Source organism: Amia ocellicauda, chromosome 1 (genome assembly GCF_036373705.1).
Source record: "Amia ocellicauda isolate fAmiCal2 chromosome 1, fAmiCal2.hap1, whole genome shotgun sequence".
NCBI lineage: Eukaryota > Metazoa > Chordata > Actinopteri > Amiiformes > Amiidae > Amia > Amia ocellicauda.
Window position 1 is genome coordinate 21,055,576 of NC_089850.1, and position 12,421 is coordinate 21,067,996.

Genomic DNA, 12,421 nt, shown 5'->3' on the forward strand with positions numbered 1-12,421 from the left:
TTATGTGCCAGTGTGGGTGAGGAGGTCAGTGGGGGGGGATGCTGTGAGCCTGTGGAATGCAGTGTGTTGTTGCCCCAGCTGACAGTCCTTGATCTTGAGCTGAAAGTGGAGGAGTCTGCAGCTTGTGGGCACTTCTCCAAGAGAAAAAAAAAAATTAAAAAAACATCTCTTTCCTCTCACTCCCAGGAGGATGGGGGAGTCTGTGCCCAATGACAGGGTGAGTACTCCACAGCTCCCAGGAACACCTGCTTACAACCTGACTGCACAGACACTGACAGAGCAGTCTCATCAGAGTCTTCATTCCTATTAGAAGGCATTAACCAACTCTCTCTGGAAGCTGAATGAATGTCTGTTTAAGGCAGTCGATGGTCAGGAAGTGCAATCTGTGAATTCTGCATGTGGACTTTCAGTTCTTTACTTGTTAACTACAGTACAATTTGGCAGTTGTCCTATGGTTTCCCATATTTTCAGCCTGCATGAACTTTGCTTTGCATGTTCTTTTCCCCAGTGGTCTGTATCCTGGGTTACTACACTCTCTGTGCTTGACCAGGGTTTCTCCTCACTGTCCTGTACTTTACAGTGTTTTTACCATGGTATACTACACTGAATGTTTAACAGGCCAAGCTCATTATCTCACTTGTTTCTAACAATGCTCTCATGATGCTAAGGATACCCCAGGCCCTGTCACTGCTGAAGAACTCAGGTGGGGACTTTTCATTTCCACCAATGGCTCAGTGACTTCCAATGGCCAGGATTTCACTTTGACCTGAGAATATTAACAGTCACAGTTACAAGAGCAATACAAAAGTGCAATAATATACAGGCAAATTATACAGTTAATATGTAATGCATTGATCAAAAGTGTAAAGTGTATTTTCTTACTACTAGTTACCAGAGTAATTCCAGGCCAATTTGTATCAATTAAGTTTAAAACAATAGGGGTTCCAAGGGTCCAGGTCTCACAAAGCATTAACCTGATGATCTTGTCTCTCTCTCAATTAACCAGCTCCAACCTACAGGTTACACTCCAGAGTCTCTCTCTCTCTCTCTCTCTCTCTCTCTCTCTCTCTCTCTCTCTCTCTTTCTCCCACTCTCATTTTCTCTCTCAGATCCTTGCCAGTGAAGAGTGAGGTCTCTGACTTCTGCTTGAACTTGGTGACCCACCCCACCTTATCTCAGACGAAAGATCAGAGAGTCGGGGGGAGGGAGGAAGGGTGGGTTCAGACCACCAAGGGAGAGCAGTACCTGGCAATGCGGGAGGGCGCCTGTGTCAGTCTCAGAGTGGGGCTGGCTGGGTTTTTCCCACACTGTGGACACTGGTGGTCTTTGCCCACAGGCTCTGAGAAATAGACCTAACCAGCAAATTAAGCATTATGTTTTTAACTCTTGTGTTCTCTATTGTTGTAGCCATCCTCTGCTGATCACAGCGTGGAGTGGATATGGTCAGTCTTTGACAAGGTGATCCTGTTCACATGTAACTACTGAGTGTAGCCTGCACCTCGGCTCTCCTGACCAGTGCAGAAGTTTAAGAAGCTGCGCAGCTCAGTGGAGTGCAGACATAAGTTTGCAATGATATAATCAGTATAATTCTAACAAGAAAATGATACAACTATGACTAGTTAGAGAGTAGATTTATAACAAAACAAAACACAAACATACGTTATTCAAAATTAAAGTAGGAGATGCCCCAGGTGGCTGTACTGTACCAGAGAGCAGAGGGAAGACAAGGAGAGGGAGATAAACGACACCTGGGGAAGAGCAGGGTGTGGACAGAAACAGAACTAGGGAGACTCAGGAGAGAGAGAGAGAGAGAGAGAGAGAGAGAGAGAGAGAGAGAGAGAGAGAGAGAGAGAGAGAGAGAGATGATTTCCAGAGCTCTGATGCACTGCCAACACAAACCCCTTTCCTCTATCCTGGCTGCCCAGCGGGGTCGCAGCGGCGCCTTGGCGTTTCCTCTGCCTGCTTATCTCCAGTGATGTCCAGACAAAGTACTGAGAACAGGACCGGTTAGACCCACAGCATCCCCGACTGTTTCATCAGAGGAGCAGCGCCCTTTCTCGCCACTGCGACCCGCACCTCACCGCCTCTGTTATCCAGCGCTGTCTCTAGCCAACCTTAGCGCCATCTCATAGAGGGCCAAATATCTATTCAGCGAATCAATCAAATTGTATTTGTATAGCTTGTAAGTGCATTTTTTATTGCACTATGTTGTAAGTCGCCCTGCATAAGGGCGTCTGCCAAGAAATAAAAAAATAATAAAAATAATAATAGCGCACCTCGCAGGATAGTCACAGAGTGCTTTATAAACAGACAACAACAAAATAAATAAATAAACAAATAAATACAACAACATGTCCCTGCATTATAAAGTGCAAATCCTGAAATTGCAGCAGCAGCAGTAGTAGTAGTAAAAGTAGTAGGTGTAGTTAAGTTTAGTTTTAAACTCGATATTGCCATACATTAATAAAATAAATTATATAAGGGAAATCATGACATTTGTATAAAAATAAGGAATATATATAACTGAATAATAAAAATAGTTATATAAGCAATATTTATAAAACGAAATTGCAGTGTTTCAAATACAGCGCAATACAGGTTCCAGCGCAACATAGGAGACGAATAAATACATTCCCAATTAAACTTCTGATATATTGGCCCTCCGACTCGTTATTTAGAATAAAATGTTGTAGATAATAAATAGTGTTGTCCCCGGAGAACAGCGCCCCCTGTGGCCGAGCGGCGCAACGGGCTGTGTGCTGATACTGAAGAGAAGTGATACTACACAACAGTCCTGTCAGGTCACTGATTGTCCTGCGAGCCTAGCCCAGTGGATCTGTGGGTATACTGTACCATATTTATACCATGCTTCACCGCAATACACTTCATGACATTGTATTGTAATTTAGTCGTGTATTCTCCTGTAAAATTGTACATATACAACGCTTTGTCATACTTCTTGCTTTGCGTTACTAGTGTTGTTTAATTGTTTCCCCCTATGGGCCATTCCCTTAGCTCTTAACTATGACTTCACATCTTGTCTGCAGTTATTAGCTTTTACAATCTAAGATGTTGGACTTTTTGTTCACTGTATATTTCGTATACACTCGTGTAAATTTGTAAATTGCATTATGTTTTGAACTACTGTATTATTGCACTTTGTATTGCTCTTATATTTTGTAAGTAGCCCTGGATAAGGGCGCCTGCTAATAAATAAATAAATAAATAAATAAATAATGTTACCATGTTATAATTTTACAATGTTTTTAGCCTGATTTGTCCATGCGTTTACCACATTTATACCATATTTGTACCATGCTACACCATACTACACTTTACCATATATTACCATGTTTTTAGCATGGCACACCACACTACACTGCACTAACCATTTTAACCATATTTATACTATTTAAACGATATTTAATCATGTGTTTACAATGCTACACCACACTACACCTTACTGTATTTATACCACAGCACACCACACTACAATCTTGTAGGAGACAGAAGTGTCACAGGCTCATGTTTGGCACATGGTCCTCTATGACATTTCTTATTCCCTTTTGTATTTTCACGATGCCTACTACCACACTTTGTATTTTCCTTAATAACTCGTGTTTGCCTTATACTAACTGACATACTATCTTGAACATGAACATGCAGCTACTAACCAACTTACTTGTACATACTATTAGTGATGAATACTATCCCTAACCTACAGTACATGCAGTATTATTAATACTTTGATTACAAACTGTCACTTTAAATGCTAGCTATTATTATTATTATTATTATTATTATTATTATTATTAAAATTATTATTAGTAGTAGTAGTAGTAGTAGTACATTCTGCTGTAGGGGCTAGAGTGGGATAACAGAACATTAAAGTTGTACAATCCAATATGATTTATTCAAAATATGCTGTTGAGTAAATCCAGGAGGCATGCTAAATCCACAGAAGCAGGGGAAGAGGAAGAAGAGAGGGGAGGAAGGAGTTTTCCAGGAACATCTGCTACCACTTTAAGTCAGTGACGTCACGCCGCCGCTGACGGGCAGGGAGCGGAGCGGAGCGGCGGGGCGGCGCGGCGGCACTGCGGACAGTAGACATGGCTCCTCGCCGCAGCCCGGGCGCCGCTGCCCGCACACGCTGACCGCGGAGAGACGGGCATCGGCCGGACCATGTCGTGCGCGCAGGGGCGCTGCGGGCCGGGCTGGTCGCAGGGGATCCTGTTCGGCGTGACGGCGGTCATTATTGCGGCAGAGAGAAGCGCGCGTAAGTGTCCTCCGCGCTCAGACCTGCCGCCCGGGCGATGAATGGAGCCCGCACCGGGAGAGGTGCTCGGCCTGCGAGCGGAGCTGCCCCCGTGGGACGTGCCCGGTGACGTGTGTTTCTGTGATCGTGAGGAAGAGACGCCCGTGTGTCCCTGCGTGTCCGTGGCTTTATGATGTGACGGGCATGATGCGCTGTCTGTCTCCGCCACTGGAGCGCCTGGCCCGCTCTTGAGCGGAGGAGGCGGCCGATCCTCCCCCTGGACAGCCGGGAAACAGGGGCTCTGTGTGGACCCCCGGGCTGAGCGGACAGAGGCGGCCCTGTTCACAGCGCACACAGGAGCATGTTGCCAGAGACTGGCTACCACAAAACTTGAAAATTATTAATTTAAATTTAATTATAATTAAAACAAATCTAAAAGTTGTTTATTTAGGGTTGAAATCTCTTGTCTGACCAAAACATTTTACATTCAACAATCCAAGCAACCTTGCTACAAAAACAGGGAAATTGCATAAAATCATATACATTTCATATTCGAAAAGGTCAGTGTTATGGTAAATTAGACTTTTTGGTATAATAATAACAGTAATAACAATACAAAAATATGATAGACTCTGAGCTAGGGGTGATGAAAAACAACTCTGGAAAACATAAATCCAATCTTGCAATTACTGCAATAGATGACTGCAAGCTTACTGTAGTCTAATGTTTTTACAGCATTGCAATATCAATTAATCAATTTGTATGTGCTATAGCGCCACTATATGACAGCCAATCTCCACAGCATTGTCATGGATTTAAGACCAAACAAAGACAGTTACAGTACACTGTACCTATAAGTGCCAATGAAGCAAATACTACATTTACTGCAGAATGAGGTACTGCAGAATCTGAGTTACTGCAGAATGAGGTGGCAGTATTTCTGTAGGACATCAGTGCAGAGGAGTGCTACAGCCATTCTCCCTGATTGTATATTCCAGTTCTTGATTGAGGTTTTGCGTGTTTGTTTTGCCCTTAGTGACCTACAGCCTCGTGCACTGCCTTCTGGTTGGCCAGCTGTGGTGGGCCGGGTGGGTCCTGGGCCTGTCACTGCCGGCGGTTGGGGTTCAGGTGCTGAGCTTCCTGTGGTTCCTGGCCGACGGAGACAAGAGGAAGGGGAGATTATTTGTGGTGCACTGCCTACAGCTGGGGATCTACAAAAGGTGAGTGGTCCCTGTTCATATTGCATACAGGCGAGTCCCTGCCTGGGAGTGGGAGTTATTACTGTCCCGATGGACACCACGGTGTCAGTCACAGCACCAGTAATGTAGCACACACCCTCAGGGGATTTTACTTTGACCTCCTTCCTTTTTATCTGATTTGTTTTATCATTCATTAACTTTCGTAATGACAACGCTGTACTGTATTTGCAAATGTCAGCCACTAAAAGCAGGTGAAAGTGACCCGTGTCAAGCTAGAGTCCTGCTCTCAGTGAGGCCTTCACAGGCTGGTCTGCCTTGGCCTGGGCATTGGTCAGGCAGCACTGAACCCAGGCTGGTCAGTGGTCTGATGTCTGCGCTCTGTTGGCAGGTTGTGGGACTGTGCGTGCTGTGCTGGGCGGCGGGGTGCGGATGAGGAGCTGGGTGTGGCCATAATGCGGAAGGCTGATGTGTCTGCGCTCCGCCTGCTGGAGGCGCTGCTGCTCTCCCTTCCCCAGGCGCTGCTGCACACCTACCTGCTCCTGAGCAGTGATGCTGGCCTGCTCTCCACAGGTAGGGCACTGGGGTCTGTGTTGAGCAGGGGCAGGCAGCCCAGGCCTGATGGGATGCAGGGTCTTTTCACTCCCACGGGGGTACTCTATTACTACATTTCATTACTATTTAATTCATTATGTGTATTGATTTATATGTAAGTTAATGCTGTAATCTTATTTGAATTGCACAGAGCCATGCCAAGTTACGTTCATAAAATAAATAGGAAACAGGAGGGTCACGTTTATTCACACATCTAAGAATGTATTTAAATAAAATCCAACAAAAACTAATTTACATCACTCTGCTCTTGTCATGGGAAGTTCATTGGAAACCTCTGGAACTATATAGAGGCCTGCAGAGGTTTCCTGTTTCCCTGGGGTATAAGAGGAGGTAACACATGGAAGACATTCAGTAGTAGCATGCATCATCATGGGTAAGATCAGAGAGCTCAAAAAAGACTGCAGGCAAATGGTCACTGACCGCCACATAGTTGGGGAATGACTATAAAAGAATCCACAAAAAGCTGAATCTACCACATCCCACTGTAGTGTCCACTATTAGGAAATGTAAGGCTACTAGTAGTGGCAACCCTGGCAGGAAGAGGATCCATGTGCATCTTGCCACCACAGGTTGTGAGACAAGTGGTTCAGGAGGCAACAGCTGGAGATCGCCAAACAAACAGGCATCTTCAGAATACAAAGTGCCAAAACTACCATTCCACTATGTCTGCCTGTATGTGGGGCTGAAAGGAAGAAGGCTCTTTTTAGGGTGAGCCACAAAAAGAGGCAACTTGACTACATCAGAATGACAGTTGGAACCATGCCTTATGGTCAGATTAATTAAAGTTGAGCTTTTTGGACATGCTCACCAGCTTTATGTTTGATGTAAAAAAGGTGAAGCTCATGCTTAGAAAACATTAATTCCCACTATGAAATATGAATAGGGATGTTTTGGGGTTGTTTGACATCTAGGTCCTGGTGCCCTTGTTAAGATCATGAATCATGAACTCCAACACATAACAGGACACTTTGGGCAAAACTCTGATTCCCTGAAAAGTGATCAACTTGACAATGATCCAAAGCATTCATCCAAATCTACAAAGAAACGGATAGCTGTACACAAAATCAGTGTTGTCAACTGGCCATCGCAATCTGTCCAGACCTCGATCCAATAGAACATTTGTGTTTCAAACTCAAGAAGTCCGTTCACAAACCGATTGCCTGGAGGAATGGTCAAAAATCCCCCTCAGAAGGGCCAGACCCTCATAGAACGCTACAGGAGGCATCTTGCCAGTGTAATCCAGCCAGAGGAGGATTTACAAAGTACTAACTACAAAGGTGTGAATAAGTGTAACCCTCCTGTTGTCTGGAATTAAATACATTATTTATGACATATGGCTTTGCTCTGTGCCATGCTAATAAGATTACAGTATACAATTTTTAGACTTTTTTTTTTTTTCAGAAGGACACATTATCCAAACCATTTTATCTTTATCTTTTTTGTGCCTATTTACTCAAGGGTATATGGAACTGTAGGTGTGTGCTCGGTTACCCAACTGGATCAGACATTGTTCTGTCTGCGCTCAATGTGACCTGTGTGTCTCTGCCTCCCTCCAGTGGCGGCGTGCAGTGCTGCGTGCCTGCTGTCCCTGTGCTGGGCGCTGGTCCTGTACAGCTGGGCCTGTGTGCTGATCCGACCTGGGCACCTGGCCTTGCCCCCGGCTTCACTGCTGTGCCAGCTGCTGTGGAGGGTGGGCACTGTGGGCGCCAGGGTGGTCAGCCTCGCCTTCTTCACCAGGGTGTTCCGCTGGTGGGTCTACCCAGTGGCAGGTGAGTGTGGGGGGAGCAGCTGTGATCACTGCCAGCTGTTGTATCGGCTCTCACGATGTATAAGGGTTGTGCAACAGAGAGGGCCTGATGGCACTGTGTCCCTTGCAGGCCTGCACTGGCTGACCGCCTCCTTCTGGCTGGTGTCCCAGCAGACGGACATCTGCCCTGGGACGTGGCGCTGGCGTCTGTGGAACGCGGTCATGGGTGTGGTGCATGTCTTCTGCTTCCTCAACTTGAAGGACGGCCCCTCCCGCTTCCGCATGGCCGGGTTCTACGTGGTAAGTGCCCCCAAACCTGGCAGAATTTTCCCATCCCTTAAGTCAGGGCACCAGTATGTTGCCATTGGTGTAACAGGTTTGTTACTCCGCTGGTGAGACTGTCAGATGGCAATTTAAATCCACACACCCCTGTGGCCCTCCATATTCCTGACGCCCCTCTGGCCTGGCCCTGCTCTTCTCTCCTTGCCGCTGCAGGTGATGCTGCTGGAGAACACCACCCTGGTTCTGTCTGCCTCCGACTTCCTCAGCGCCGCATCCTGGGACAGCGTGGGGGTCCTTTCAGCCATGCTGGGAAGCTTCCTCCTGGGTGAGAGAGATTGCTGTACTTCTCCTGTGTCATTGTCCTCACTGTGACCCTCTCTCCTCACTCTCTCCCTGTATTCTTCCTCTCTCTTCACTTTCCTCACACTTATTATGCCCTCTTTTCACTCTGTCCCTCTCTCCTCCATCTGCCCCTCTCTCCTCACTATCCATAAACTCCTTACTCTGCCTCACTCTCTTCAATCACTTCCTCTCTTCACACGGACTCTTTCCTCTCTCTCCGCAGGCATCTTCTCTCTGGTGGTGTATTACCACTTCCTTCACCCCAAGTCCACAGAGATCTCTCACAGCCTGTGGGGTGGCCCAGGGGGCAGTGCATGCTGGGAGAAGGGTGAGTTGTCGTTCTCTCTGGGAGACAAGATGGCAGCCGCTCCCCCCCTGCACGTCACTGGCAGTTTGTCTCTGAGCGGGCTGGCCGGCTCCCTACTGGGGCCCCCGGGCAGCTACGGCTCGGAGTCCCAAGGTGAGAGTGGGCACCACCATTGGCTGCTGCTGCGCTTGGCACTGAAGACAGGAGACCGGGGCAAGATCAGCCAGGCCTACGGGGCGGGGGCGGTAGAGGCCATTCTAAATGTGGAGCTGTACCACCCCGAGACAGATGATATGTCCTCTCCGGCCTCCGACTGGGATCATGGCATTGTCCCCTTCACGGAGGAGTGGAGGGAAGATCCGCAGGGGCCTGACCAAAAGCCCTCCCCTGAGGATGAGCAGCAGGGGGAGCAAGAGGAGGAGAGGACAGAGCTGGGCTCCCCGCTGGACTCCCAGGAGTTGGAGTTCCAGAGGGGATCCCCGGAAGGGAAGTCAGTGCTGGGGGACAGTCCCGAGCTTAACGTCTGTCCCACCGAGTCCAGCTCTACCCTGTACTTCAGCGCTGACCCCCAGTCTCCCAGCAGCGCCAGCAATCCGGGGCTAGACAGAGACGGTGGGGGGGACAGCGTGGCCGAGCTCAGCCCTATCTCCAGTGAGCCCGTCGCCCTGCGGGGGGGCAGGGTCTGGCTGGGCAGGGCCGAGCCACGCTTCACCTCCACCCCCAAACAGGAGACCAGTCCCCAGGAGCAACAGGGCACACACATGGCAGGGGCCCGCAGACAGCTGCTGCCCTGGAGGAGAGAGGAGGCGGGGCACTCGTAAGGGCCGGGGCTAGAGCCCGCTGCAGGACACTGAATCACTGAATAACGCCAGCTTTTCCCTTAACAAGTGAATGGACTACAGGGTTGTTTTATGTAACTGGAAACAGAGCTGCAAGACTTAGAGCTTCTGAAGCCACCGGTGAGGACTAGGGGGAGGAGACGCCTGTTATAGCACAATGACCCAACAGACGCTGAAGGCAAAGAAAGACAGAATTTCTCTCTGTTGAGAGAGAATCTACAAACTGTATTCTTTGGTTTCACAAAGCATTTTACTCAGCATTGTCGCTGCATGTGTGGCGCACAGTTTATCATACTCGCACTGCTCAGAATATGGACCTAGTTTTTAATAGTGGAAAATCTTTTATTTTGTTACAGTTTATAGGCATTCTCGTTCAGCTGGTGAAAAGTCAGGTACGAACAATTTTAGAGTTACTTATTATCTGCTGGGGTTCTGAAATTTGTTCCAGGTAATATTTTGCAAACACATGCTACAATATCAGATTATTACCATCATCAGAGCCCATGTATCTACAAACTGTCACTTTTAAAACATACATTTTTAATAAATTGTTTTTTAAATCATTATTTTAAAAACATTAAATGGAGAAAATAACCATTTGCAGTAAATATTAGCTTTGGAGTTGGCAGACAAATTTCAGGGAGTTTGAGTTCTGAGAGATTTACATTTTTCCTCCTGACACTAAACTTGCTTGTTTTAGATACACTAACGATTATATAATATGAGGAAAAACATCACACATTGTCATGAAAAATCAGGAGTATAGATAAAATTTGCTACTGCACTGAAATATTGAACATGCATGTGGAAATATATATACTAATGACTTGCAGACACAGAAATGTGTTATTTTACTGATACTGCAGGTTTGAGTTGCTGGTACTGATTTAAATACTTGCAGGAACTTTGGGTATCAGGAGACAATGCAGGAATAATTTCTTCTGTCTTACGAGGAGATACAAACCTCAAATAGTCATGAGCACGCATCCTTACTAACCTCAGACTAGCACTCGTGATACCCGTTTACCTCGGTACATTATGACATGGTAGGACCACATTCAGCCACGCCGGCTCCGTTAGCTCTCATCGTCACAGAACACTCTGGAAAGAACATAAGACAGAAAGAAAAGAACCTTGTATTGTCCAATTTGGGTCTCTTTCTGTTTATTTTCTTCAGTTATACCGGCATTTGTTTAAACCACTTTTGTGATATTTCTATATCATTGAATGAACTTTGAACTATTTTTTCTTCATGTTTAGATTGTTGTGCCAGTTGGCTTGTGAAGAGATTTCTCCCAGGAAATGTACTATAGGAACTGACGTGCTTTCCTTCTCAAGTCTTCTAAGACGCCTTTTGCATGATTGGTTAGATATTGTACCAAGTGCAGTTTTATAGCCAGACAAACACTCAGACAAGACACGGTGAATAGCAATTGCAATAAACAGGAGGAACCACAACTGAGGGAGAGAGGTGGATAGCTGGCTTTAACATTTAACATTATTTAATTTAAAGTAATGTATTTAGAATAGAGCATAATTTAAAATCTTATGCATGTAGTAAAACAATATAAATCTATATATAAAAGTAGACAATTAGTGTTTGTCCCCGTTTGCAAATGCAACTGTGGAGCAAATAAGTATTAGTGTTTTTTTAATTTAACAGTTTTGTATGTGTTTTGCCATGAATGCACTTGTGATATCTGAACCTGGGGCCTTAAGCAATCCAGTGCTGTTGTTTCTAACCTCCTGTGGTATATTAGTAAAACAGCACAGTGCCAGGTCAATTCCAAACAGGTGCTACTTGGGGTGTGTGGAAAGGTAATTCTGGCTGTAAAGATGGTAAATGTGTGGACTGGGTGACCTGCAGTTAAGCCAGTGCATTGCATAATTGGCCTTGGAACTGGGAATTGTGGGAGGACTTCCTGCCAGTTTGTTGAGCACCTACAGATCAAAGTGTCTGAGCTGTGGGAACTCTGACTACTCTGTGTCGGTGGTCTCCTCGCTCTGTAAAGCATTGCTGAACACACAGACGCTGGCCCCTGGGACTAGGGTCACTTTCCGGTCAGTGTCCTGTCAGTTTGGGCTGGTCCTGGGTGTGAGAACAGGCCGTTTCACCTCAGCATTGCACCAACATTGCACCAACCTGGCCAACGGTTCATTTCTGTGCCTTTAAAAAAATAAAAATAATAATACAATTTATAAATTCAGTCTGCGCTGAATTTAGAAGGTACTACCTTATATCTCTATTATGTAACTATTATTGTGTAACTTTATTTGGGTCCTAATACAATGTCCATGTACAGAATAATAAACATATACAATCTTCAAAACGTCTGGGTTTGTTTGTATTCTGTTGACTATATATATAGACTGATTTAGAGTGTGCAGTATTGTAATTATACACACAGACTTCAGTATCCACTTCTATTACCGTCAGAAAGCCATCTAACAGGTGTCTTGATCATTATAGTCTGCATGTCCAGATTAACTTGCAAACTGTTTCAAATGCAATACCGTACCTTGAATAGGCCTATAAAACAAATCAATAAAGGCCATCAAATAGCACTGCTTTAACAGCATATTGAATTGACAAGTAAGCTACATGGAGCACTGAGTATCTTAAATCTATTGCTGTATGTTGTCTTTTATCTTGATAGAGGACAGGACATCTTAACTGAGACACATTTCCCCAGTAAGTTCCCATTTTACAGACATGATATTATTTGGTGAACCGTCGAGTCATACATACATTAAATGCATAGTGGTAAAAAATAGAAAGCTAATTCAAATGAATACAGAGGAAATGAGTAGGCTACAAAAACATGTAATGAGACGTCT

General features: G+C 45.6%; 1 protein-coding gene across 1 annotated transcript; it reads left to right on the forward strand.

Moving 5' to 3' along the window:
* The first annotated feature begins 4,037 nt into the window (after positions 1-4,037).
* Positions 4,038-11,913, forward strand: LOC136742880 (XK-related protein 5). The gene is made up of 7 exons (XM_066698633.1): positions 4,038-4,276; positions 5,292-5,475; positions 5,843-6,024; positions 7,623-7,835; positions 7,944-8,113; positions 8,309-8,420; positions 8,661-11,913. The coding sequence occupies exons 1-7, from the start codon at positions 4,183-4,185 to the stop codon at positions 9,563-9,565; spliced, it is 1,860 nt and encodes a 619-aa protein (XP_066554730.1). The 5' UTR covers positions 4,038-4,182; the 3' UTR covers positions 9,566-11,913.
* Positions 11,914-12,421: the final 508 nt, after the last annotated feature.

Coding starts and splice junctions, on each gene's coding strand:
- LOC136742880 (XM_066698633.1), top strand. CDS start 4,183: ATGTCGTGCGCGCAGGGGCGCTGCGGGCCGGGCTGGTCGCAGGGGATC. Junction 8,114..8,308: donor GCATGGCCGGGTTCTACGTG/GTAAGTGCCCCC, acceptor TTGCCGCTGCAG/GTGATGCTGCTGGAGAACAC. Junction 8,421..8,660: donor GCTGGGAAGCTTCCTCCTGG/GTGAGAGAGATT, acceptor CTCTCTCCGCAG/GCATCTTCTCTCTGGTGGTG.